At 40.8% G+C, this 25,879-nt stretch overlaps 1 protein-coding gene across 4 annotated transcripts in view; it reads left to right on the forward strand.

Moving 5' to 3' along the window:
- Window positions 1-25,879, forward strand: part of vgll4b (vestigial-like family member 4b) — a 148,040-nt gene that overhangs the window by 74,194 nt on the left and 47,967 nt on the right. For 2 of the 4 annotated variants that reach the window (XR_015080051.1, XM_086001763.1), the window contains exons 1-2: window positions 14,800-15,295; window positions 23,498-23,684. Coding sequence is in view for 3 of the 4 variants with exons in the window: in XM_086001763.1 (XP_085857889.1) it covers window positions 15,220-15,295; window positions 23,498-23,684 (263 nt within the window). In the remaining variant the exon portion in view is untranslated. Of the gene's footprint in view, window positions 1-14,799; window positions 15,296-23,497; window positions 23,685-25,879 lie in introns of those variants that run through there. The other 2 variants (XM_086001767.1, XM_086001764.1) reach the window with 1 other exon arrangement.

Raw genomic sequence — 25,879 nt, forward strand, 5'->3', positions numbered from 1 at the left:
GGTTGAATTGGTCTACACTTGTCACCAAGGTTGCGTCCATGACTCCACCCCGCAAAACCAAAAAACAGGCATGCGAATGTTTAAAGTGTGCAGATATTGTAGGCCTATTGGCAAGATAAATAAAATGTTCTGCATTTGACATGATTCTACCATGTTCATTTATAAAAAAAAAAAGAAATTCCAATTCCAAAAATGTTCCCTTTTTGTTCCCCCCCCTCGGAAGGAGATTTTGAGCCCTGGTTCAGGTACAGTCCCACGGGCAACCCCCAAAGCCTCACCTAAGTTGCCATTCCTCATGTTGAACCTAAACATGCCACCGAGGTGAGGCTTTGAGGAGTGCATGTGGGGCTGTATCTTTTTTATTTGTTCACGGGATGTGGGCGTCGCTGGCAGGGCCAGCATTTATTGCCCATCTCTAATTGCTCTTGAGAAGGTGGTGGTGAGCCGCCGCCTTGAACCGCTGCAGTCCAAGCTTCTTTGTAGCGGTTTGTTACAACTGAGGGGCTTGCTAGGCCATTTCAGAGGGCAGTTAAGAGTCAACCACATTGCTGTGGGTCTGGAGTCACATATAGGCCAGACCAGGTTAAGGATGGCAGATTTCCTTCCCTAAAGGATATTAGTGAACCAGATGGGTTTGTAACGACAGTGACAATCCGGTAGTTTCATGGTCACCATTATTGATACTAGCTTTTTATTCCAGAATTATTTAATTAACTGAATTTAAATTCCCCAGCTATCGTAGTGAAATTTGAATTCTGGATTACTAGTCCAGTAACATAACCACTGTGCTACCGTACCGAAGATACTCCATCAGTCACTGTATCTCTACAGAGAGGAAGTTAGATTTTAATGTGCACTGACTGTTCCACATGCCGTCACTGCTGCACACAGACAGGGAGAAGACCAGGCACCTGAGAGAGGTGAGTGGTGCTGGAGAGTCTGGGAGAGCAGGATAAGGCCAAGAACAGGTTAGTGCATTCCCTAAGCTGAGCTGTGGTACCACCATCACAATGACTCTGAAACTAGGACCAAACCCCAACTTTGAACCCCCAATGACCTAAACCTGTAGTCTTGTACGCAAGTATATAGATTAATTATAGATTACTGTGGCAGCCTTGGCTCAGTGGTAGCACTCTTGCCTCTGAGTCAGAAGATTCAAGCCACACTCCAGAGACTTGAGCACCTAATCTAGGCTGGCACTTCTGTGCAGTACTGAGGGAGGTGCCGTCTTTTGGCTGAGATGTTCAATCGAAGAACCCTCTTCCCTCTTAAGGTGGACGAAAAAGATCCCACGGCACTATTTGAAGAAGCGCAGGGAGTTCTCCTGGTCAACATTTATCCTTCCACCAACACTTAAAGAATAGATGAGCTAGTCATTTATATCATTGCTGTTTGTGGGATCTTGCTGTGTGCAAATTGGCTGCTGCATTTGTCTACATTACAACAGTGGCTACACTTAAAGTGCTTTGGGACATCCTAAGGTCATGAAAGGTGTAACATAAATAAATGCAAGTCATTTCTTTTGTTCTTTCTTTAAGGCATTAAAACATTATTATTTTTCAGCACAAGTTGTTGCCTATATGTAAAAAAAACTAGCTCCTATTTGGTACTCTAATGGTATCAAGTATAGTCTGGATAAATGAGGTACCCAATTCAAGTTCTGCTCCAACAGTTTAGATTTCCAGGCCCAATTATATCATTTACTAATGTATTATGTTTGCCAGGAAGCTACGTAAGAAAACGGACACGGGCCATTTGATAGTAATTTGATCAAAGCATTTTTTTTCTGCCATTTCACTCTCCCACCAACATATGCCAAATCAGCCTTTTGTGAAAGAACTGATGTGTTTGCTTTGCAATGTATTCCAAAACTCTGCTCTTATCTGTTGCCTTCTACTTTTTTTTACAAGGAAGTGCAGGGCTGCTGAGGGATTTGTGTGCTCGTGGGATTTAGGAATGAACCAGCCCAATTTTTCTCTGCTCCAGTGTATACACATTACACAAAAGGTGGAGTGTGTGTGTGTTTTCTCTTTTTAAATGTGGCATCTGTTCACCATTATCAAGTCACTGGATCTTCCTTTATCCCAGGTCTAAAGGTTTGACTCACCTTCATCCCAGGTCTAAAATTTTGATCCACCTTATCCACACATGATCATCGAGGAAATAACTAGTTATAAGCCAGTAAGAGTTGGAGAACAGATGTTCATTACTGGCTCACACTATGCTACATCTGGAGCTATTATTCTGCTCAAACTGTACAATTTCTCTTTTATAGCATTGTAACAATGGGGCTTTTGTTGGAAGAATAGTTAATGTGCAGGAAGCACTCATTGGTCTAATACCTTCTGTTGTGAGAACAGTGTGGGTCCCCAGGATTTAAGAGTACCAATTGAGATTAATTTTTCACCAAGTGGAAAATATTTTTTTCACACCAAATCTGTACAGTAGTTCTAGGTTGTTTTGAAAAAGTTGACCTATTGCACAGAAAGACAATGGCATTTGACTTTCTACAACTGTTTGTCTTGCACGAAAGTATGTACTTTTCAACAACTCCATCTTAACACAGTTTTTATTCAAATGAAATGTTTACTTTCCCTGGAGTGTGCTCAGCACTGCTGTGTGTCTCTTTGTTTTGAGATGAGGTTTGCCGAGTACCTCATTTAATATAATGGTTTAGTCTCATTTAATATAATGGTTTGTGGATTTTTCCTCTCTCTAGCTGTTTGCACAAGGAGGAAGAAATGTTTTTGTATCTAAATTGTTTGGGTGACTTGTCTCAAATAGGTGGTAAGATCTGTGATATGAGAATTGATTGTTTGACGGGTTTGATTTGAAATGCTGGCTAACTTTACTTTCAGTTTTACATTTATAAACTGCTTACAATGCAAGAACACCAGCCTGTTTACTCCAGTATGCTCCTTAAGTCTCTTGCAACTGGATAGCAAAGATATGCTTCTGCCTTGAACCGTTTGTGAAGGACATTATTAATAGGTAAAATGAGTACAGCAGCAATAGACACAATTGAAAATCTCTTTGGACCAGATTGGCTGAATCAGACGTGTGCTTTGTAGTTTGCCTTCCTGACCTGAGGATTTGGATGCTGATCCTTGAAACTTATTATGTTGCACTTGTTAGTGCAGTATTGGTTCCTTTTTTTAATGGCAGTGTGAGCAGGGAGCATCAAGTTTTACTGCGCAGCCACACTGCTCTCGGGGTTGAATTTGCACAGCTCATACACATGCATGCAAAGAAGTTTAAAGCCTGCGTGCTGTTGCTGCATTTTAAGACAGGTGACGGTTTAAAAGAAAATGGAAGAGTAGCACAGGAGGTTGCCTCAGTTGTGTGATGAAAAAGTGTGCTTCATGCTGGTGGCATTAAAATGCAGCTGGTACAAGGTAAAATCAGCACGAGACGACCTCTTGAAGATGGCTTTGGCTAGTTTGACATGGGGCAGCACTGGCAATGTTATACTGCACAACCAAGACTGCATTATAACAGCAGTGCTAATTATGTAGTCATTTTATAGGCAGAGTCAGGTCTCCAAGGCTGTCTGTTTCAGCACTTGCCCTGAGCAAGTAGAAATTGCATTCATCATCTGAACTGATCCAAGCTTAGTATGTTTTGAGGCGAGGAGATTGTGGGAGTGGTTGGAATTTGAAAGTGATTGAGGTTCATCACTCCTATAGCCACTATAATGGTAACAGGAACACATGAGGCAGCTATTTCTGAACTTTTCTTGGGGTACAGGTCCATAAGTTCTGATACTTCCACTGAGTTACCAGCCTTCATGTGCGACTCTGGGCTTTGAGCAATGGATGAACTGTTGGGACTATCATGATGCCATGTGAGGAGCATAATATAATGTAGGAAAAAAATGGATAGACAGGGGTCAGGTGTTTCTACCTCATCGCACCCCACCTGCTTAGCTTTGCTTCTAGCAGGGATCATTGATTACTGATCAGAGCCCTGACTGAGTGTCATCTGCCCGCCACTGCTCATGCTCAGGAAAGCTTTAAACAATTGAAGCAGCTCCAACAATATCCCAGCTGAGATTGTGTAGTTCAGTACAGACTGAGGCTTAACTGTAGAATCTTCCAGGTCTGAGTTGCTCGATACTACAACACCTTATGCCATTATCCACTAACAAAAATGTATTTATATTGTGCAACAAATTTTGAGGAGCAGATTTATATCTGATCAGCCAGTATGACAGTGGCAGTGTTTGGCAGAAAATCTTTCAAATTTGGATTCACTGGCATCCTATTATGTGTCTCAAACATGATTGAGACACATGTTAATTTTACACAATACGGCCATCCCGTTTCTTTTTTAAAAATTGGGGAAAACTATTGTACATCACTTCTGGTGTGGAGGGAGATGAGCCAGAAGGTCAGTGAGATTAATTAGAATAGTTATTTAACAAAACAATTGAAATCACAACCTTAATCAGGCTAATACTTATCATCATTTATTTTCCAGTTACAGTACTAACCTTTTACAAGGAAACTCTCGATTTACCGGCACCTAAATAACCGGAAATCTCTGTTAACCGGCAAAATTCAGGAGTAGGTTCAGGTAAGTTTTACTTCATATTAGTGGCCGTTCCTGGATCTGTGGCCGTGTAACCGGGGTTCCTGCACCTGTTGCTGTGCAACAGGGATGCCTGGATCTGTGGCCGGGGTTCCTGCACCTGTTGCCATGCAACAGGGACGCCTGGATCTGTGGCTGTGCACGGGGCTCTCGTACCTTTTACTATACCTCTCTGTAATCTGGACTTTTTGATAAACCGGCACCACACCGGTCCCGTCGGTGCCGGATAAAAAAGAATTTCCTGTACTTTGTAATCACAAACTCTGCAGTCATGCCACTAATAGTAGTACAGGGTACATTCACCTTATCAAAGATGGCCATAACATGTATATATAGCACGGGTGACTTTAATCTACATATAGATTGGGCTAACCAAATTAGTAACAATACTGTGGAGGAGGAATTCCTGGAGTGTATACGGGATGGTTTCCTGGACCAATATGTCGAGGAACCAACTAGAGATCAGGCCATCTTAGACTGGGTATTATGTAATGAGAAAGGATTAATTAGCAATCTTATTGTGCGAGGCCCCTTGGGTCAGAGCGATCATAATATGATAGAATTCTTCATTAAGATGGAGAGTGAAATAGTTGACTCGGAGACTAGGGTCCTGAATTTAAATAAAGGAGACTACGATGGTATGAGGTGCGAGTTGGGTAGGATTAATTGGGGAATGTCACTCAAAGGGTTGACGGTGGATGGGCAATGGCAAACATTCAAAGATCGCATGGATGAACTACAGAATTTGTTCATCCGAGTTTGGCATAAAAATAAAACAAAAACTGTGACTCAACCGTGGCTAACAAAGGAAATTAGGGATAACATAAGATCCAAGGAGAGGACATATAAATTGGCCAGAAAAAGCAGTAAACCTGAGGATTGGGAGCAGTTTAGGATCCAACAAAGGAGGACAAAGGGATTAATTAAGAGGGGGAAAATAGAGTATGAGAGTAAGCTTGCAGGGAACATAAAAACTGACTGTAAAAGCTTTTATAGATATGTGAAGAGAAAAAGATTGGTGAAGTCAAACGCAGGTCCCTTGCAGTCAGAATCAGGGGAATTTATAATGGGGAACAAAGAAATGGCAGACCAATTAAATACATACTTTGGTTCTGTCTTCACAAAGGAGGACACAAATAACCTCCCAAAGATGTCGGGGAACATAGGGTCTAATGAAAGGGAGGAACTGATAGAAATCAGTATTTGTAGGGAAATGGTGTTAGGGAAATTGATGGGATTGAGGGCCGATAAATCCCCAGGGCCTGATAATCTACATCCTAGGGTACTTAAGGAAGTGGCCCTAGAAATAGTAGATGCATTACTGGTCATTTGGAACAGTACCCGTGGATTGGCAGGTAGCTAATGTTACCCCACTGTTCAAAAAGGGTGGTAGAGAGAAAACGGGGAATTACAGACCGTTAAGCCTGACGTCGGTAGTGGGGAAAATGCTAGAGTCCATTATAAAGGATGTAATAGCAGAGCATATCGGACAAAGTCAACATGGATTTACAAAAGGTAAATCGTGCTTGATTAATCTACTGGAATTTTTTGAGGATGTAACTGGTAAAATAGATAAGGGAGAACCAGTGGATGTGGTGTATTTGGATTTTCAAAAGGCTTTCGATAAGGTCCCACATAAGAGATTAGCGTGTAAAATTAAGGCACATGGGATTGGGGGGCAAGGTATTGACTTGGATAGAGAACTGGCTGGCAGACAGAAAGCAAAGAGTTGGAATAAACGGGTCTTTTTCCGAGTGGCAGGCAGTGACTAGTGGGGTACCGCAGGGATCGGTCCTTGGACCCCAGCTATTCACAATATATATTAATGATCTGGATGAGGGAACTAGATGTAATATCTCCAAGTTTGCAGACGACACAAAGCTGGGTGGGCGTGTGTGCTGTGAGGAGGATGCCGAGAAACTCCAGTATGATTTGGACTGGTTGGGTGATTGGGCAGAAGCATGGCAGATGCAATATAATGTGGATAAGTGCGAGGTTATCCACTTTGGTGTCAAAAACAGGAAGGCAGATTATTATCTGAATGGCAATAGATTGGGAGAAGGGGAAGTGCAACGAGACCTGGGTGTCCTTGTGCACCAGTCGCTGAAAGTAAGCATGCAGGTGCAGCAGGAGGTTAAGAAGGCAAATGGTATGTTGGCCTTTGTAGCGAGAGGGTTTGAGTACAGGAACAAGGATGTCTTGCTGCAGTTGCACAGGGCCTTGGTGAGACCACATCTTGAGTATTGTGTGCAGTTTTGGTCGCCTTATCTGAGGAAGGATATTCTTGCCATGGAAGGAGTGCAGCGAAGATTCACCAGGCTGATACCTGGGATGGCAGGAATGATGTATAAGAGATTGTGTCGATTGGGCTTGTACTCGCTGGAGTTTAGAAGAATGAGAGGGGATCTCATTGAAACTTATAAAATTCTAACAGGACTAGACAGACTAGATGCTGGAAGGATGTGCCCGATGGTCGGGGAGTCCAGAACCAGGGGTCACAGTCTAAGGATAAGGGGTAGGTCATTTAGGACTGAAATGAGGAGGAATTTCTTCACCCAGAGAGTGGTGAACCTGTGGAATTCTCTGCCAAAGAAGGCAGTAGAGGCTAATTCATTAAATATATTCAAAAAGGAGTTGGATATATTTCTTAAGGCTAAAGGGATCAAGGGATATGGAGAGAAGGCAGGAACAGGGTACTGAATTTGGATGATCAGCCATGATCTTATTGAATGGCGGAGCAGGCTCGAGGGGCCGAATGGCCTACTCCTGCTCCTATCTTCTGTGTTTCTATGAAGGTCACATCTTCACCTTTTTCGGTGAGATTGTTAAAGATGCTGTTTCAAGGTGCTATTCCAAGTTTTTCTCATTCGGATTAGTCTTTATGTTACGTTGATAAGTGAATGCATGCTAAAGTTGAATGACTAATGGTGGAATGCCATTTGAATGTTGACCACAGCCTTTTCATTTTTGTTACCATGGCTCCAGACTAACTTTTTAAACCTTCCCGTAGCTACAGGCAGGGAAGGTTCACTGTGGTTCATCAAAAGACATATTTGTGGATCAGGTTTAATCTGCCGAACTGTTGGCCAATCAATATAGGGGCTGAAAATGAAAACAACTAAATACTGTAAAAAAGCACTGCAGAGCTTTGTAAAGATTTAGACTTCATTAAATTGTAGTTATTTAAAATTACAGGCAACTTTTCAACCAGTCAGAAATGCGATCTTCAGAGTATGAGGTTTATGTATTTTCTTAACTTCATTTCTTTCTCTTTGATTTCAGCTCCTCTCTTTGTCTTTTTATGTCATGTATTTTCCTGTATTTTTGTAACTATGTATTTTTTTCACATTTGACTGTGGGTTCAAGTCCCACTCCAGGGACTTGAGCATATAAAGCTAGGATGACACTCCCAGTGCAGTGCTGAGGGAGCGCTGCACTGTCGGAGGTGATGCCTTTCGGATGAGACGTTAAACCGAGGCCCCGTCTGCTCTCTCAGGTGGACGTAAAAGATCCCATGGCACTATTTTTAAGAAGAGCAGGGGAGTTATCCCCGGTGTCCTGGCCAATATTTATCTCTCAACTAACATAACAAAAACGGATTATCTGGTCATTATCACATTGCTGTTTGTGGGAGCTTGCTGTGTGTAAATTGGCTGCCACATTTCCCACATTACAACAGTGACTCCACTTCAAAAAGTACCTCATTGGCTGTAAAGTGCTTCAAGACGTCCGGTGGTCGTGAAAGGCGCTATAGAAATGCAAGTCTTTCTTTCTTGTGCCTTTCTGCTTTTTTTATATTGCTCTGCTTTTCTAATGATTCTCAAAATTGACTCTGAATTCACTCGATAACCTAAATTTCTGTTTGGCCTTTTAAAGCACCCCCATTCTAAAAGCTTGGCTGCATAGGTCAACTAAATGCAACTATGTCCTTTGCTCCAGAGCACTAGTTGCTAGGCAGACTTCATGGTAATAAAAATTGCATAGCCCTGCAGTCTTGTATTCTAAACTATGTTTAATGCTTTAACGTTCCATTGAATTTTCCTATATCTTTATGACATTTGTTTGATTTTGCAAAATTGCAGCATTAACTGCAAAAGAAGAATTCTGACCCGAGCTAATAGTGTTTTCCTCTTCCTTCTGCCAATGTCCATGCTCCCTCTTGCTCCCCTGAAGTTGTGGACTCTTACTGGGGTATGGTTCTAGGAGTGTGCTCCTGTTGGCAGGGAGCTGTTCCATGGCCACTACAGTATCTTGCCCAAATGACCATTTTTACTTGAATCTTGGCAGTGAGTGTCAGCAGACTGTTTGATCCCTGGACAAGTTCAGCAGAAACCAGGAATCGGACCTGGGACCTTTCTGGTCTGTGTGTCTCGGCTATAATCAACAGAGAAGACATTGGTGAAGCCCCAGTATTTAAATATTTTATTGTGCTGTCTATGGGTTGGAATTTACTCTATTTGGGACGGAGACATACGAAATCGAGGCGTAAAGCAAATACCTGACATAAAGGGTTGAGCAAACTCAGTGCAAGTGTGCTACGTACGTAATTATGCTACACCCGAATTTCCTTGGATTTTTTTTATATTAACAACTGTCTACCGATCCCTGCGCCCGAAATGCATCTCCACTCATTATAATGGCTCCGCGCCCAGGCTAAAGAGCTCTACACACACATTTCCTGCAGTTACGCTGGCTCAAAACAGATTTAAAATTAAGCCCAGAATTGTTTTTATCCTCACTGAGACCCGCTCTGTATTTTCTGTTTCTTTGAATGCATTTTATTGGCATCAGTATAAGTCACATTAAAAATTGAAAAGCTTCCACGATTGCAAGTTCTTACACATGCTGTGCATGAATGAAAGTTAGATGGCCTGAAACTTTTAATTTTCATACATAAAGAAGGAATATATGGTGTGGGTTCTTCAAATCCCGATTGTTTGCGCTGAATCTGTTTGTTTACGCCCATTTTTTATGTTCTGGTGCACACTAATTAAATTGGCAGGAAATTTGGTTGTATATAGACATATGCAAAATGGCTGTGTGAAAGGCGTAACTTTTGTTGTAACTTCCTGATTATGTCCCCACAGGAAATTCCATGCCTAATGAGCTTTTCACCTGCATGCAGGGTAGCAGGCAGTGCAGTTTAGCTACTTTTACAACAGTACAGTAATACTGTAGGTTGTATAACATCAAGGACGTGTACAGTGCTGTTACAGCAAATGTTTATGGAGATGAAACAAGTCTTCATCGAAAAAAAGCTTTATATGAAAATCAAACATTATTTTTCTTCTACTCTTTCGTAATCAAAATTCTTCCCCGCCCCTTGTAAACACACAACACTAGCAGTGAAGTTTCACACACCACTCCTACCTACAGGACTCTCTCATAGAATGCAACTTTACCTGAAATACTCTCTTCTGTACTCAGAAGCTGAAACACAGAGTTCACTAGCAATTACTGAGCCAGGGTTGATGCAGTGTATGTTAGACTATGGGAAATCATGAACAGTGTTGTTCCATTACAATCAACCTCATCTGAAGCCCGCATCGCCTTGTGGAAAGACCGGCTCGCCAGTCTTGAACAACCCCCAGCGATGGAAATTTTACTTGATGAAAGCCTTCCCCCAGGAGCTAATTGCAACTGGGCAACCTGGAAGTGCCTTAACAGACTTAGGACCGGTGTAGTTTGCTCAAAGGTGTCACTAAGCAAATGGGGATATTCAACCAGCCCGACAACTTGTGAATGTGGAACTGAGGCACAGGCTATGCAACATCTCCTGCAATGCCCATCGTTAGAGGAACCCTGCATTTTTGCAGATCTTGCCGAATTCAACAACAAGGCGCAAAAATGTGTCCAGTTCTGGCTGGGCTATGTATAGACTGTCCGTGGACACGATAAGAAGAAGTATAATTCTTACAAGTCTTTTGGTGCTCCAGTAATTTCCAGGGGCAAATTTGTGAGAAACCTGCACTTTAATCATGTGTAACCTATTATTTCATCCAATGGGTAACCTGCCCCTTCTCCAAAACAAGAAAGAAACCTGAATTTCTGGTTTATAAACAAGTTGTGGACTAAATATGGTCTTCGATGTCGAACAATATTTTTGCAGCAAAGAAAACTTCTCTGTGACTGAGACTGCCATTTCCGGACCTCTTAAATCTGACACCATAGTCTACGTTAATGTAGATTTTTAAACTGTATACTGCAAGCTAGTTCTGGTTAGAAAATATAAAAAGAGCCATTGAAGGGTACAGGAGACTGAAAGTGACTCCAATAGGGCAGCTTTAGTACATCTCTGAGCTCCTGACCTCGTTGCTTTTGAACATGTTACCTTTTTAATTGGTATCCTTTTGGATCAAAATTAAATTTCCAGAAGGCATCTATTTATTGTTGTATTTCCACCGCATTGCCTCTAGGTTGTGCTGCTGTGCACATTCTGTGGTTCCAATTGCCAATGTTAGTGTAAACCTAGAAACTTTTTGTCTTTTTTTCTTTTTCCCCTTTCTAAGAGCAAAGCTTTACATTTTGTAAAGTGCTTATTTCTAAGTCAATAATGTTCCCCTTCTCCATCCCCACAGTGACTTTTAATAATTAAAAAAATGCTTGCCTAGAACCCATAAAATGCCACTATCAATTGGGCGGGGGAAGACTCTAAATTGGAAAATTCCTTCTGCGTCCTCCGAAGAAGGGCTGATTAGGGAAAGAAGGAAATATAACAGCATGAAGTGTTAAAAAGAAAAGAATGGCTGAAAGCACAGAAACTGTCTTTAAGTACCACCGCAGTGAATCTGCAGCTAAGTGCACTGCCGAGTGAGAATATGAGCCATACAAACCAAGGGAGGTCCAAGGTGCAATCCATAGATAAAAACAGAAAATGCTGGAGATACTCAGCAGGTCAGGCAGCATCTGTGAAGAGAGAAACCAAGTCGACGTTTCAGGTCAATGACCTTTCGTCAGAACTGGAAAAAAGCAGGAAATGGAACAGATTTTTAAGCAAGTGTAGGGGCTGGGAAATGGGGGAGGGGAGGAAAGAACAAAAGGGAAGGTCTGTGATAGGATGGAAGGCAGGAGAAGTAAAGAGACATTAAGAGATATTCAAGGCAAGAGGAGGTGGTAATGGGACAGGTTAAGAAACAGGATGGCTCTAGATGAAGTGTAAATTGCGTTGGCAGAATGAAAGACAGCTGCCACGTGGGAGAGAAGAACAGAAGGCACAAACAAAAAGTGTGGATAAAAAATATATATATGATAGAGGCCAGGTTATGTTCTGAAATTGTTGAACTCTATGTTGAGTCCAGAAGGCTGTAAAGTGCCTAATCGAAAGATGAGGTGCTGTTCCTCGAGCTTACGTTGAGCTTCCGTGGAACAATGCAAGAGGCCAAGGACGGTGAGGTCTGAGTGGGAGTGGAGCGGTGAATTAAAGTGACAGGCGACCGGAAGCTCGGGGTCCCCCTTACGGACTGAATGGAGGTGTTCCACAAAGCGGTCACCCAATCTGTGTTTGGTCTCCCCAATGTAGAGGAGACCACATCGTGAGCAGCGAATACAGTGTACTAAATTGTAAGAAGGTGCAATCCATAGTCTGTGCTGAGGTAACTTATCTCAGTCAAGGCAATAGAACAGCTGGTCCTAATGCCCCCGAGCTCAGAAGATTCTCACTCCAGATTGCTATCCAGTAATCACTGACAGAAAAGTATGTGTGTGTGTATGATGGCTGATCGGATCGGGTTGAGCTGCGATGATCAGCAAATAGTCTGACAACACTCACTATCTTGTCTTACGCATGAAGGATGGCTGCTTGGGTGAAGTATTAGAAGTGGGGCTGGTATCTGATGGAAAAGTACAGCAATTTTTAACACTGGTTTCAAACGTGTTTTTTAAACTATAGTAAAACATCTCTCAATCCTGGGGTAAAGCATTGTTTTGCTCCTGAACGTCTCATCAGATTGCTTCCTGAGTTCCTGGATATTTTTCTTGGATTCCAGCAGGAGTCATTTGGATAGCAATCAAGAGCAGGATCCCTGATTTTTTTGCTACTCTTCCCCAACACAAAGGCACCAGTGGGCACCTCAGGGTATAGAGTGTTTTATAGACATCGATAACATTATGATTTAGCTGGGAAGGTTCCCTTTGCTTTTGATGGGACTTTGTTGCTAATTTTGACTCTTATCGAGATTGGACCATATGTTTACTTCCTATATTAGTGGTGCCCTAAAAGGGGCACTTGTGATGATTCTTGTTTGGTAACCTTGGGGCAACCCAGTGTCACACTTACTGGTCCATCAAAAAAGGCCCAGCCCAAAGGCACAGAGGACAATTGTAGTGCCTCCAAAGCAGCCTGACTCAGATCATCTAACTTAGCACAGGTAGAGGACTGAACTCTGACCCTCCTCATATGTTTCTCAGCTACTCACGGGATAAACTTGCTGAGTCACACAGGGAGACATAATTTTTTTTAAAGGCAAAAATGTTCAAAAACCTTGGGTATGAGGCCGAGAAATGTGAAGCTGAAAGGATGCGCGCTTACCTCCCAATTGTGATTTGGGGAGTTCACACTCGAATTACATTATTCTGAGTCGACGCAAAATCAAATCAGTTTTGCACTGGTGCATCCTGTGTTGTAGTGGCCTTTCCAACATAGTTTGGTGCACATACTGATCCAGCAACTCTTGGTATAAACACCAGGAGATGCTACTCAGCCTGGGTCATTTCGACAGGACTTTGTTACCCATTTTAAAAAGGCTCCAAAATAAAAACGGAAAATGCTGGAAATACTCAGCAGGTCAGGCAGCATCTGTGGAGAGAGAAACAAAGTTAACATTTCAGGTCGATGACCCTTCGTCAGAACTGGAAAAAGTTAAGAGCTGTAACCGGTTTTAAGCAAATACAGAGGAAGGGGGAGGGGAGGAAATAACAAAAGGGAAGGTCTGTGATGGGGGGAAGGCAGGAGAGATTAAATGACAAAAGGGTTGATGGTGCAAGTCAAAAAGTAATGGGACAAGTAAAGAAACAAAAGATGGGTCTAGAGGAGGTGTAAATGGCAATAGCAGAATCATTACCAACATCTGCTGTCTGAAAAAATGGGAGCAGTGGTTATGATCTGAAGTATTTTGATTTTTTTTACAAAGGCTGCTTCAGTTTTATAAGCGTGCACAATTTGTATTTTAACTTCTATAAAATTGGCTCTACTTGTGCTGTCTAATTCTCTTCTGTATTAGTAATGAGGGTAAATTCATTTTACAAAACAGTATTTTAAAAGCTACTAATGGCAAAAACTTCTGACTTTTATTCAATTAAAAATAGTAGATTGCTCTTGTTCCTCAGACATTTGTAGTTCGCGTTTTGAATGCAGAGCTGCATGTGTCTTGGTACATGCAAAACAACAGTTTGGGGTCACTTGTAGTAAGAAGTCATTTAAATAAACAAAGAAAATCCGATTAATCCACACCTCGGATTGTATTTAAAACAAACTAAAACTGTGCTCCAGTAGCTTTGCATTGCTCGTCATTTTAAGCAAGTTAGTTTTGTAATTTTTGTGTTCTGGCCATTAGACATGCTGTAGGGGTAATGCAGCTCATTAAACTCCCTCACACATTGTCACGGATGGGTGTGCTTGCAATTCTCTCAGTTACACCTTAAGGGTAAGGTATTGGCAGAGGCCTGTCCCTTGGACCTCCGGTAGATGATTAAATCATGGTTTGGCTAAGATTTAGAAGCAATTTTCTATCTGATCTGTTGGTCACGAACTAGTGTGCTTCATGGGAAAGCCTAAAGAGGAGCGAGGAGATAAAATAATAAATAACTAGAGGAAAAAAAACATGTACTACAGTGCAAAATGTTGGATCAACCTTGTGCCTGTCTGTAACTTTACACCTGTTTTGAACTGTTTTAAGTTGTGTAGTCCCGTCACGGCTCTTTTTTTGCTGTTCTGCTTATTATTTGCAAAATGTTAATTCCTCCGGCAAATTGAGTTTTAAATACTGCAGTCATCAAGTGTGCAAAAAAATTTGCACACTTTCTACTCGCTGCTTTGTGTGTATTTTGCGAACGGAAAGTCTCTGCTGTGTGTAGTCTTGTTTTTGCAGAGCCAGCAATGTTTGCAGTCCAAGGCACTGCCCCCTTTGCAGCGCCTAGCCCAGCCCTCCCCCCCCAGTTGGTGCATTTGGAGCCTGATCGTGTGCAGAAAAAATCCCTGACATTTGAGGCGCTGGAGGGATTTACTGAGCATGCTCCGTTGTCTGCCCGCTAAGAGAGAGGAAGCTCGTTTACATACGAGTCATACCAAGCATAGCCTGCATGTCTGTGCAGTTAACTTGCAGCGGGCTGTGAGGAGAGCTGGCGCGTCTTGTCTCTGTCACAATTGAGCCTTCTAACTATGAACAGCCCAGTTTTAAGAGTTTCTGGCCTGTGAGGAAAAAAAACTAAAATCTGTGGGCACAAATCGAACCTTTTCTTTCCACAGAAAGCTCTGTGCCCTTGAAGGGTGCTACTTCTTAATTTTATTTTTTTTTGGATCTGAAAGGCTGGGGCCTTCAGCTTTGCAGAGAGAGGGAGAGAAACACAGCCAGGAGCTAGTCTGAAGCGCGCTATCTGGTTAAGCAAACAGCTGGCCTTTTTGCTACCCAGTAAATGCTACTTAAGAAAATGGACCTGTTGAACTATCCGTACAAGATGAGCAACAATATTGGCATCCTTTGCTTTGAAGGTAAAACTCCAGCTTGTTTCAGTTTTTTTCTCGCAGTTCTTGAATAGTGTGTTAAATACTTTTTCAAGTTTCCGATTGCAGAATGCTACTTTGTTTCCCCACCTCTCGCCCTTTTCAGGATCTAAAATATTTTGGTCTGTTGGTTTTAACATTGTGTATCAATTTTTCTAAAAATATGAACAGGCTGATCATTTTTGCTTCATGTTTCTTTGTCTGTGGAAAAGCCGTGCCCTATGTCTGCCTAAGGCTCTCGGAGATTGCAGCCGCGCTAACAAAGAAAACTTGCTGGCTGTCTGAGGAGCCATGTTGTACTTGCACAGTCTGACTCTTTGTTTAGCTTATCATTTCCTGTGTAGTTCTGAGAAAGTTCTGACATTGAGGGATGTGCCTCTCCTCTCAAATGCTGCAAGAGATAATTGTTGACCCAAAGAGAAAACACATTTTTTTTGCTCAGGCTAATTGTAGCTTAGTTATTTTGTGTTTGGTTTAAAAGATTTTGCGCACAGTATTTTGCATTACTCCTGAGAGTTCAGTAATGATCAAAGATGACCCACAGTGTAGCTATTGGGCTGTTTGTATTCTTAAAACAGCATCTACGTGCTGTTTAAAGGAGTGGTAATGGCTTGATTTTGGATTCTAAAGCATTAGTGATTTAAAGCTAACACAAGTATTGCATAAACCACACTTGGTACAGTACTATCCATGCTTGTTACTAAGTCAATTCAAGCTGCATATTTTTGAACTTCATTTATTAAAAATGTAAAGCAGAGTTAATTGCGAGAACTTGCCTCTGCACTTGACCTGTAGATTCAGATAATGTTGCAAATCCTTAAGAAGCCAGCTCCTTGCGTTTTGCATACTAGCTTTATTAGCTTCAAGCTTTTAAAGCTGAATCTTAATTAATTACTACTGTAACAGCCTAAACACAAGTAAAAATTTAAGATAAGCAGGCAACAAAGGAAAGCAGCATTTCTGTTTTAAATGATTAACTTACAGGCAGCACTAGAGGGGCGGGGGGGGGGGGGGGGTGAGTGACAGGAAGCTTGATTTCTTCCTTGGGTGCATTTTACCATTTAACTTCCCATTCAAGTACTGTAGTTTTCTCTGGGTGAAGTCAGGCACCTAGTGGAGACAAAGGATTGATATCTTTAAAGTTTTTTTTCCTGTTTTTTGTTTTGTTTTACCAGCTTTGAATTTCACTTCATTTTTTTTCAAAAAGATAATATGGAAGATTTTGGGATTTTCCACAAAGAAAAAAATATATACCCATAGTTCTTTGCAAGTGTTACTACAACCATTTTAAAAACATGGAAAAATACAAGGTAAAGAGGTACTGTAGATCAGTCTTGCTTGTTCTTCCATCAGAATTCATTCATTAACAATAAAGTTAGAAAAGTTGTCTCTGTCAAAATATTATTATCAGAGAGAGATTTGACATAAAATGGAAGTTATCGGTGAAGTTCGGTGCAACCTATTCCGGTGGTTAGGATTTTTTCCTTTGTTATAATTGACAGTTCCATTCTGGTTTTTACAGAATTTAGGCATGCACTAAATTAGTGGAACATCAGTTGATCACATCTGTTTTCCAGTTTTCAGCATCTTGGGGGAAACGTAATTCTGTTTGAAATCATTAAGAGTTTTAATGCAGCCCACTGATGCCAAACAAAATGCAGTTTGGCAAACTTGCTGTTATAAACTGCTGGGAACACTTGGCTGTATGTTTGAATAATAATCAAAGACCAAAGTACACTTTTATCGGGGGGGGGAGGGAATCGGGTTATTCATATGGATTATGGTATTTATAATGTACAGATTTTATTTTTATGAAGTTTCAGAATATGTGTTTCCACTTTTTTTCCCTCACTTTACTAATTGCTTCTGTGTTAGCAGCTGTTGTGACCTGGAAGCAATCCTGTTCAGCAAACAGTAATTCAGTAATACTAATGGCAATGCCAGAGGTCACTTTGGTTTGGTCCACATATAATTGGCATAAAGAATCTTACATGTGTTGGCTTCTTCCTGCTCCCCATCTTAACAGAAAAATCTGATTATACACTGGTAATTTCTATGCATAGCATTTAGAATTTTAATTGTGTTTTTGGACACGGTGTTTAAATATATATATATATTTTTTTGAACTAATATTTATTTTCAAAATGAGAAAAGTGATTTAAAAAAAATTACTTTATCAATTGCAGCTCCCAAGCCCCTTCATCGTAAATTAAGTTTTTATGTAGTTTGCTCCTTATGAAAATTATGTGATCATGTCGGCTTCACATAGTTTCCTCGTATCTTGTTTTAATTTATTTTGAATGCATTTATTCTGTTATCTATGCAAGTGTTATTTCAATTGGAAGCCTGTAGAGGTACAATGATATAGAATTATCAAATTAATATACATTGTCATTTATTGAAATACTTTGTGCTATTAGATGTACAAATTCAAACAGATTCTTAGGGCAATATTTTGTATATAACTAGCAATATTTTTTATATAACTAGCGTTGAATTCTGCTCTTTGTCTGTAGTTCTTGGGCCTCTGGTTGACAGGAGAAAGGACAGATAAACAATTGCAATGTTCAGACACTACAAATGTTTTGTGCTTACAATGGCCATTTGGAGTTTTTACTATTGAACTTTTTAAAAAAAATGGAAAATTGATTTAAAATAAACAGATTTATGTTCATTTTGATTTAATAATCGGAGATGGGTGAGACCCAGAAAAAGAATCATAGTTTCTGTGGATTTTGATTGCCTGGGTCTGTTTTAACTCTGGTGTCTAGGTTTCAGTGTGAGCTGTGCACCGAGAATGCAGGCATTCAAAAGCCCATTACAAAAGCTGAGCCAGCAGCACTGGGGTGAAAAGGCTATGTAGCAGAACCGTTCTGTACCAGCTGCCTACTCTTGTGCACCGTGTCAAATGACAGGCACTTGATACTTAGTGAATTTTGAGCTCCAACATCTGCATCTTGTTTTTTCTGTGAAAATGGTTTTCTTTGCGCTCATTCAGTCTAGTGAAGACGGAATTTGTAAAATAACACAAGTATAATGTGTACAGTAGTAGGTTTGTCATTGCTTAACTCCCTGCTAATTCTATTCTGGAAAATAATGCAACGATATAATTCCCAGTGGTGAGGCTAGCATCCCTCGGTAGTGGTTCTCATTTGTTTAGTTTGAGTGTCCAGATGGCTAAAACAACAGGAGGTATCCTTTTGTGATGTATGCTCCTTCTGTATCTCTCTCCTTGGCCTTGAACTGTGGTAACTAGGATGCAGAAACCAAACAATAAACAGTGAATTTTAGCCGCTGACCTTTTGGGTATTTCATGAACTTGGAACAACTGGCGCTCAAATGCTGGCTCATTGAGTAGAAGAATTGTTAATACTTTACCAATACAGTAATTGATTAGCTTAAGTGAAAGTAACTCTGCTAATTCACGTGAATGTGATTTCAGAGCGCATCACCAATTCAAATATAGAAAGTTCATGCTGAAAAACATATATCACTTCAATAACCTTATGTGATGACAGGCGAAAAGGAGTTTGGCTGAATAGAAATGTACTGTGAGGGGCTGAAAAAAATAAACTGTGAGAATGAGCTGCTGGAAAGGGGTGAGAAAGACTCCCTTTAAGTAGGAAAGATGGCCAAAAATACAGAGAACCATCTGTAACTGGGAGTCTGGTCCGTATTAAAATGCTATAAACAATTTTCTGTTGGAGATTAAATTAAGTTGCCTTTTATTTTAATGTTCTGAAATGCAACATTCTGTTAAGCTGCAGCCTGCATTATGTTTAGCCCATTGTCAGGACTCTGGCTTTCATTGTAAAGTCACTCTCATGTTATTCACCGTTGCTAAACTGATATCCTAATCACTTGCACTAAATTTATGTTAACTATTCTACCTGGTGATATGTTAATGCCTTGGGTGTGTACAGGGAACATGTGAGAATGTTTTGAGTTTTTTTTGGAACAAGATTAATAAAACTGACAGTTGAACTTTACTTTCTGTCAGGTTTAAGCAGTTAATGTTCTTTTGAATTGACGCACTGCTTTTGATGTACTGGGACTGTTCTCGGTTTGTCTTGTTTCTGAATGCCAGCTCTGAATTGCAGCTTCAGGTTTGTTGAGTAGAATTTGGATCTGAAGTTCTAATCCAGATCAGTTCTCGCTCTTCTCTCCCATCAAACTATCTGAAACATTAGCTATGTTAATGTAACTTTTGATCAAACGTCTGCATAGGACTGAAACGTAAAGCGTACAGACTAAATCAGTGTCTTTGCTGACTATATCTGGCCAATATTTATCTCTCAACTAACACCTAAAACAGATTATCTGGTCATTTATTTCATTGCTGTTTGTGGGAGCTTGCTGTGCACAATTTGACTCTCACGTTTCCGACATTACAACGGTGACTACACTTCAAAAGTACTTCATTGGCTGTAAAGCATTTTGGGGTGTCCTGAGGTGGTGAAAGGCGCTATATAAATGCAAGTCTTTTCTTTTTTCTTCGTGTTTAAAAATTCAAAATTTTCTGATACAAAAGCAAAATACTGCGGATGCTGGAAATCTGAAATAAACACAGAAAATGCTGGACGTACTCAGCAGGTCAGGCAGCATCTGCGAAGAGAGAAACCGAGTTAACGTTTCAGGTCGATGACCTTTCGTCAGAACGCTCTGACACAAGGTCATTGACCTGAAACATTAACACTCTTTCTCCACACATGCTGCCTGACCAGCTGAGTATGTCCAGCATTTTTTGTGTTTATTCCAAATTTTCTTGTATCAATAGATTTTTTATGCAACTGCATGTTGTAAGCCATATATCTGTTTACTTTTTTGTTGGATACTATCGTAAACACTTTTTTTTCTTTCTGTTTACTGCATAAAATTTTGGCGGGAAACAAAATCCACTTAAGCCTAAGGGATCCTGTCCTGTAAAACCTGATCTGCAACTTTATGCAAACTGACTTGACAGCTTTATGTTCACTGCATCATCTCCCTGCAAAGGGATAAAAGGAGAGGTCATTTTCGGTGCTATCGGCAGTGATCTGAGCTGTGTTTTTCATTTTTCCACAAAGCTGGAACAGCTTTAAATGGAGTAGACACAGGCAGGGCAGAAAGGGAAAGACTGGTAGTGGGAACAACAGTATGTGCTTTGTTAAACTACAACTGAAATTAAGACTTCAAAATTACTCATGCATATGCATGAGCCTCTAGAATTTCCATCTGTTTTGCATGAAAACAATTCCTCATTATATTTTGATTTGAGACCAAATGCAGATATTACACTGTTTTTTGGTAGCTAAGCCAGGCCACAGTTTAAGTGGGGTTTCTCAGCTAACAACTGGTTGAGAATGTGATTAAATCCAAGTTCAGGCACCGTGTTTCTATAATTGTGGCAAGAAAACTGAAGGAGCCAGATGGTCACTCTTAACCCTAAAGTTGACCAGCAAAAAATAAAGGCCATGATGAAACCAATATCTAGCTGAACTGTGTGTATGTGTCCAAAACATCAGCCATCCTTGATTTTGTGCCATTTGTATATAATCCTTGCATTTTGAAGCAAATTACCCCAAACTGTCATTTCTAATTATTTTGAAGATTTCAGATTTTTTTTTTAGTTTAAATCTGTAACTTAAACCTTCAACAAAGGCATCTTGCAGCCACTTCTGAATATACAGAAAATCTCGCTGAGCTATATTTTGCAATATAATGTGTACCTAAACATAAGCCAATTCTAGCGGACTGTAGTACGTATTGGCTCCAATAGTTAATAAAATAACCATCATTTATATTTCAATAAATCTTTTATGGGTTTTCTATTTTTAAAATAATTGTACCCAGAGACAGCGTTACTCTGTTCCTTTTTTAATGTGGCAATATGACATGTGGAGTGGTTCCCACGCAGGCAAATGGGTCAGGATATAGAACTTAGTAGCTGCAGATATAAATAGTTCTGAGCTGAATTAATCCACAAACTCTATGTACACGTTCAATTAAAATGTTGTACAATTTCTCATTGCGGTATAGAGTGAGTCTTGCGCATACATTGCTTCTGTACAGATCCCTGGATATACTCCTCCTAGGACATCTGGTGTGCATTGCAGCTATATTTTTTCCATTGCTTGCTGCGGTATCTTTGAAGGCTATCGCAGTAACTGTGGTCTGCCCAGATTAAATCATATGGAACTGACTGAGAATGCTGACAGCCCCTTTTTCCCCCTTCTTTCCTTTTCCTTTTTCATTGGCTGCAGCTGAGGATGTGCAAATCTGCAGTGGATTTGGGGGAAAAACACACTATTTTACACGTTACAACGATTTACAATGTGGCAGTGGAAGAAGCAGCCTGGGTCAGAAAATATGTGTTGCAGTAGACTTAAAAAAATGTTTTGCATTCAGGAACATTTTGCTTTGTATGGCGACAATTGAGGGTTAACTCACACTGAACCAATAATTTAACAAATGAAATAATTGCTGAAGTAGACACCTTGTACATCTGTGTTTTGATTTGTTAGCACTGACGATCTGCTAATGTAGGGATGCCAACCTGTAGCCCTAGTGCCACATGTGCCAATCGCACTGTTGATGTCCAATTCGCAATTATATTTCTTATTTGCTTGTTTTAATTTTCACGGCTGGAGTATTTTTTTTACTATTAGCTATTTTGCTTCATTAGTTGGATAAATCGTCAATCGGAACACTTTTTTTTGATTTCTTGGTGTCCACAGCTTGAGATGTATGATAATTAATGGGGCCATGGGTTTAAGCTGTATAAGTAGCCTTTGAGGCTCAATGAAGCACAATTGTGCAGTGCAAGAAGACAAGGTTTGGGCACCTCTGCCTATATATCGAATGTTGAAAAGGCAAAATCTGCTGGTTCTCATTTTGTATGACGCACTGCCTAAATTATTACTCCTTTTTGTGTCTTAACCAATTTTTACTTCTCATTTTGAGGTAATCTAATCATGACTCTCACGAACATTTTATTTCATGTGATTTAATGGGAGTCTACCACTGTAACCTGATCATAACATCGCCAATTTATTTCTGAAGTTTCAGCAAGTCCTATTTTACGTTGATTTAATGCTTTGATGGGCCCTGTTTGGCACATTTGTATTTTTGTAGCTTTTTCACATCTGTTGGTGGAGGGGGGGAGAACTTCCTTCCTGGGGAGCGTAAGTAACTTGACAAACATCAGGTTAAAATTCCATGGGGAGGGGGCTGGGGGGGTAGAAATTCTATACATAGCTGCTCAGCTGGGCAAGAGAATACATGTAAATGTTTTTTGCTGCCTCAAGTGAATAAGCAGTCAGGAAGGTGAAATTGGAAATGGATCAAAATGTTGCCTGGTAATGAGGCTGATGACTTGTAAAAAGTCACATGAATAAACTGCATGTGGAATGTGTAGTATCTGGTTCTAGGAGACAAAAACTAAATCAAATATATTCAAACTGCTGTTGCAGCTTTTTTTTTAAAGTCTAGCTTTATCGGAGGGTTTCTTGCCAAAATTATGATGTCATTTTGGTTGCCATGGAGTGTGGTTAGACTGGAGGAGACAACCCAGCCAGCAAAATAGGACATTTGTTTGGTGAACTGCGCTGTGGTTTCCCTTCACTGACTGAATGCAATGGGGAAAACTACCAACAATAAATCTCTTGAATTTTCAGCTCGTCGTCCTTTTTTGTTGTTGTTTTTCTGTAGTTTGAGGAAGAGGTGTGGGCCTCTTGCAGACTTGGGTGCATGCCCCTATTTTTCCCATGCAGGCAGGGGGTGTGTGAGCCTGTTCGGAGTTTGGTTTTTATGCCTACATATAAAACTGTAGAACATTAACAGTTTCCAATAAACTAGTAAAGTTTAGTTTGGCAAGCTGTTTTTTTCCTCTGCCACAGCCCTTATTGTGCAGAAAGAAAAACTAAATTCCCCACAGCATTGCTGAGTTATATTTCTCATTTGCAGCAAAGCTAAGTCGCAAATTTTATGCAAAATAGAGGGTTTGGTTGTCCTTTTGAGCTAAATTAGAGTGTTGACTAGTAAGATGTTGAGTGAAATGTATTGTACATTACTGAAGTGTTAAGCATGAAGCATTTTTAACTCTCTTCTCACCCTGTACCAACATCTTGTTAAACAGCTAGATTGCATTTACAACCTGCTGTGGAAAGGATAGTATTTCAGAGGAATAACCTCTCTTTATTTAATCCACAGGTGAAGCTGCACTAAGGGGTGACGGTAGGATGCAGTCAATCCCAGTGTCCGCCGCACTCGCCAACCATCGCACAGGACCTCCACCCATTAGCCCCAACAAGAGGAAGTTCAGTGGGGACCAGGGAGAAGATGATGTGGAAAGTGAGAATGAACATGCCTCCAAAGCGAGCAGGTTATATGTTCAAGTGTAAGTATTTCTTGACTAGAAGTATTCCATGTGCAGGAAACTAGGAGCTCTTGGGCTACATCAGTTGCAGAAGATGGAACTGGTTGGAGTGCCATTAGTCAACTTGAATAAGAACATAAGAAATAGGAGCTGGAGTAGGCCAATCGGCCCCTCGAGCCTGCTCCGCCATTCAATAAGATCATGGCTGATCTGATCCTAACCGCCAATCCGCTTATCACAGAACCATCTCCTGAATCTAACAGAATTAGACACACGAAATAGGAGCAGGATCAGGCTACACGGCCCCTGGGCCCGCTCCGCTACCCACAGGGCCATGACCGATCCGAACCTAGACTCATGTCCAAATTCCTGCCCGCTCCCCGTAACCCTTAATTCCCTTTACTTCTAGGAAACTGTCTTATTTCTGTTTTAAATTTATGTAATGATGTAGCTTCTACAGCTTTTTGGGGCAGCATATTCCATGGACCGACCACCCTCTGAGTGAAGTAGTTCCTCCTCATTTCAGTTTTGAAAGAGCAGCCCCTTATTCTAAGACTATGCCCCCTAGTTCTAGTTTCACCCATCATCGGGAACATCTTCCCCGCATCCACCCGATCCAACCCCTTCACAATCTTATATGTTTCAATAAGATCGCCTCTCATTCTTCTGAACTCCAATGAGTAGAGTCCCAATCTACTCAACCTCTCCTCATATGTCCATCCCCCTCATCCCCGGGATTAACCGAGTGAACCTTCTTTGTACTGACTCGAGAGCAAGTATGTCCTTTCTTAAGTATGGACACCAAAACTGTACGCAGTATTCCAGGTGCGGTCTCACCAATACCTTGTACAACTGAAGCAATACCTCCCTATTTTTATATTCTATCCCCCTAGCAATGAAAGCCAACATTCCATTGGCCTTCTTAATCACTTGCTGCACCTGCATACTAACCTTTTGAGTTTTGTGCACCAGGACCCCCAGACCCCTTTGTACTTCAGTACTTTCCAGTTTCTTGCCATTAAGATAATAACTTGCTCTACGATTTTTCCTGCCAAAGTGCATAACCTCACACTTTCCAGTATTGTATTCCATCTGCCAAATCTCTGCCCACTTAATTAGCCTGTCGATGTCCCCTTGCAGGTTTTTTATGTCCTCCTCACTCACTACTTTCCCTCCCATCTTAGTATCATCTGCAAACTTTGATATGTTACACTTGGTCCCCTCCTCCAAATCGTTAATACAGATTGTAAAGAGTTGGGGACCCAGCACTGACCCCTGCGGAACACCACTAGTTACTGATTGCCAGTCTGAGAATGAACCATTTATCCCAACTCTCTGCCTTCTGTTAGATAGCCAATCCTCTATCCATGCCAGAATATTACCCCCAATCCCGTGATTTTTTATCTTAAGCAATAATCTTTTGTGTGGCACCTTGTCAAATGCCTTTTGGAAGTCTAAATACACTATGTCCACTGGTTGCCCTTTATCCACCCTATACGTTACTTCCTCAAAAGAACTCCAGCAAATTTGTCAAACATGACTTCCCCTTCATAAAACCATGCTGACTTTGTCCTATTAAATTATGATTATCCAAATGTCCTGTTACTGTCTCCTTAATAATGGACTCCAAAATTTTACCTACCACAGATGTTAGGCTAACCGGTCTATAGTTTCCAGCCTTCTGTCTACTGCCCTTTTTAAATAAGGGTGTTACATTAGCAGTTTTCCAGTCTGCCGGGACCTTTGCCGAGTCCAGGGAGTTTTGGAAAATTATTACCAATGCATCCACAATCCCTACCGCCACTTCCCTCAAGACCCTAGGATGTAAGCCATCAGGTGAAGAGCAGATTCAGTGACGACTGGGATCTACATTTTTAGTAAGCCTGTCCTTGAACTCTAGTATCTGCACTCATTTTTATTAGGTCTCTCTGCTGATTTTACTGAGTAAAAGTTTGAACAGGAAAACGGCATGGGTCCAAAAAATAAACTCTTAGCCAAATAGTATGCTTGCCCAAATACTGTCTGTACATAAACTGCTGCCTCTCCTGTCCAAAACAAAAAGGGTGTCATGCACTCAAACTCTCAATCTTTCAAAATCTTTACCGCTAAGCATTGCTCTTTATTCTTCCAGTGTAAAACAAAATTATATAATATGTCCATTGGGGGGGGGGGGGGGGGTAATGAAATATGTCATCCTCCTGAAATCTTTTTATCCT

This window comes from Somniosus microcephalus, chromosome 11 (genome assembly GCF_052327205.1).
Source record: "Somniosus microcephalus isolate GS21.2 chromosome 11, FLI_Smic_1.0, whole genome shotgun sequence".
In the NCBI taxonomy this organism is placed as follows: Eukaryota; Metazoa; Chordata; class Chondrichthyes; order Squaliformes; family Somniosidae; genus Somniosus; species Somniosus microcephalus.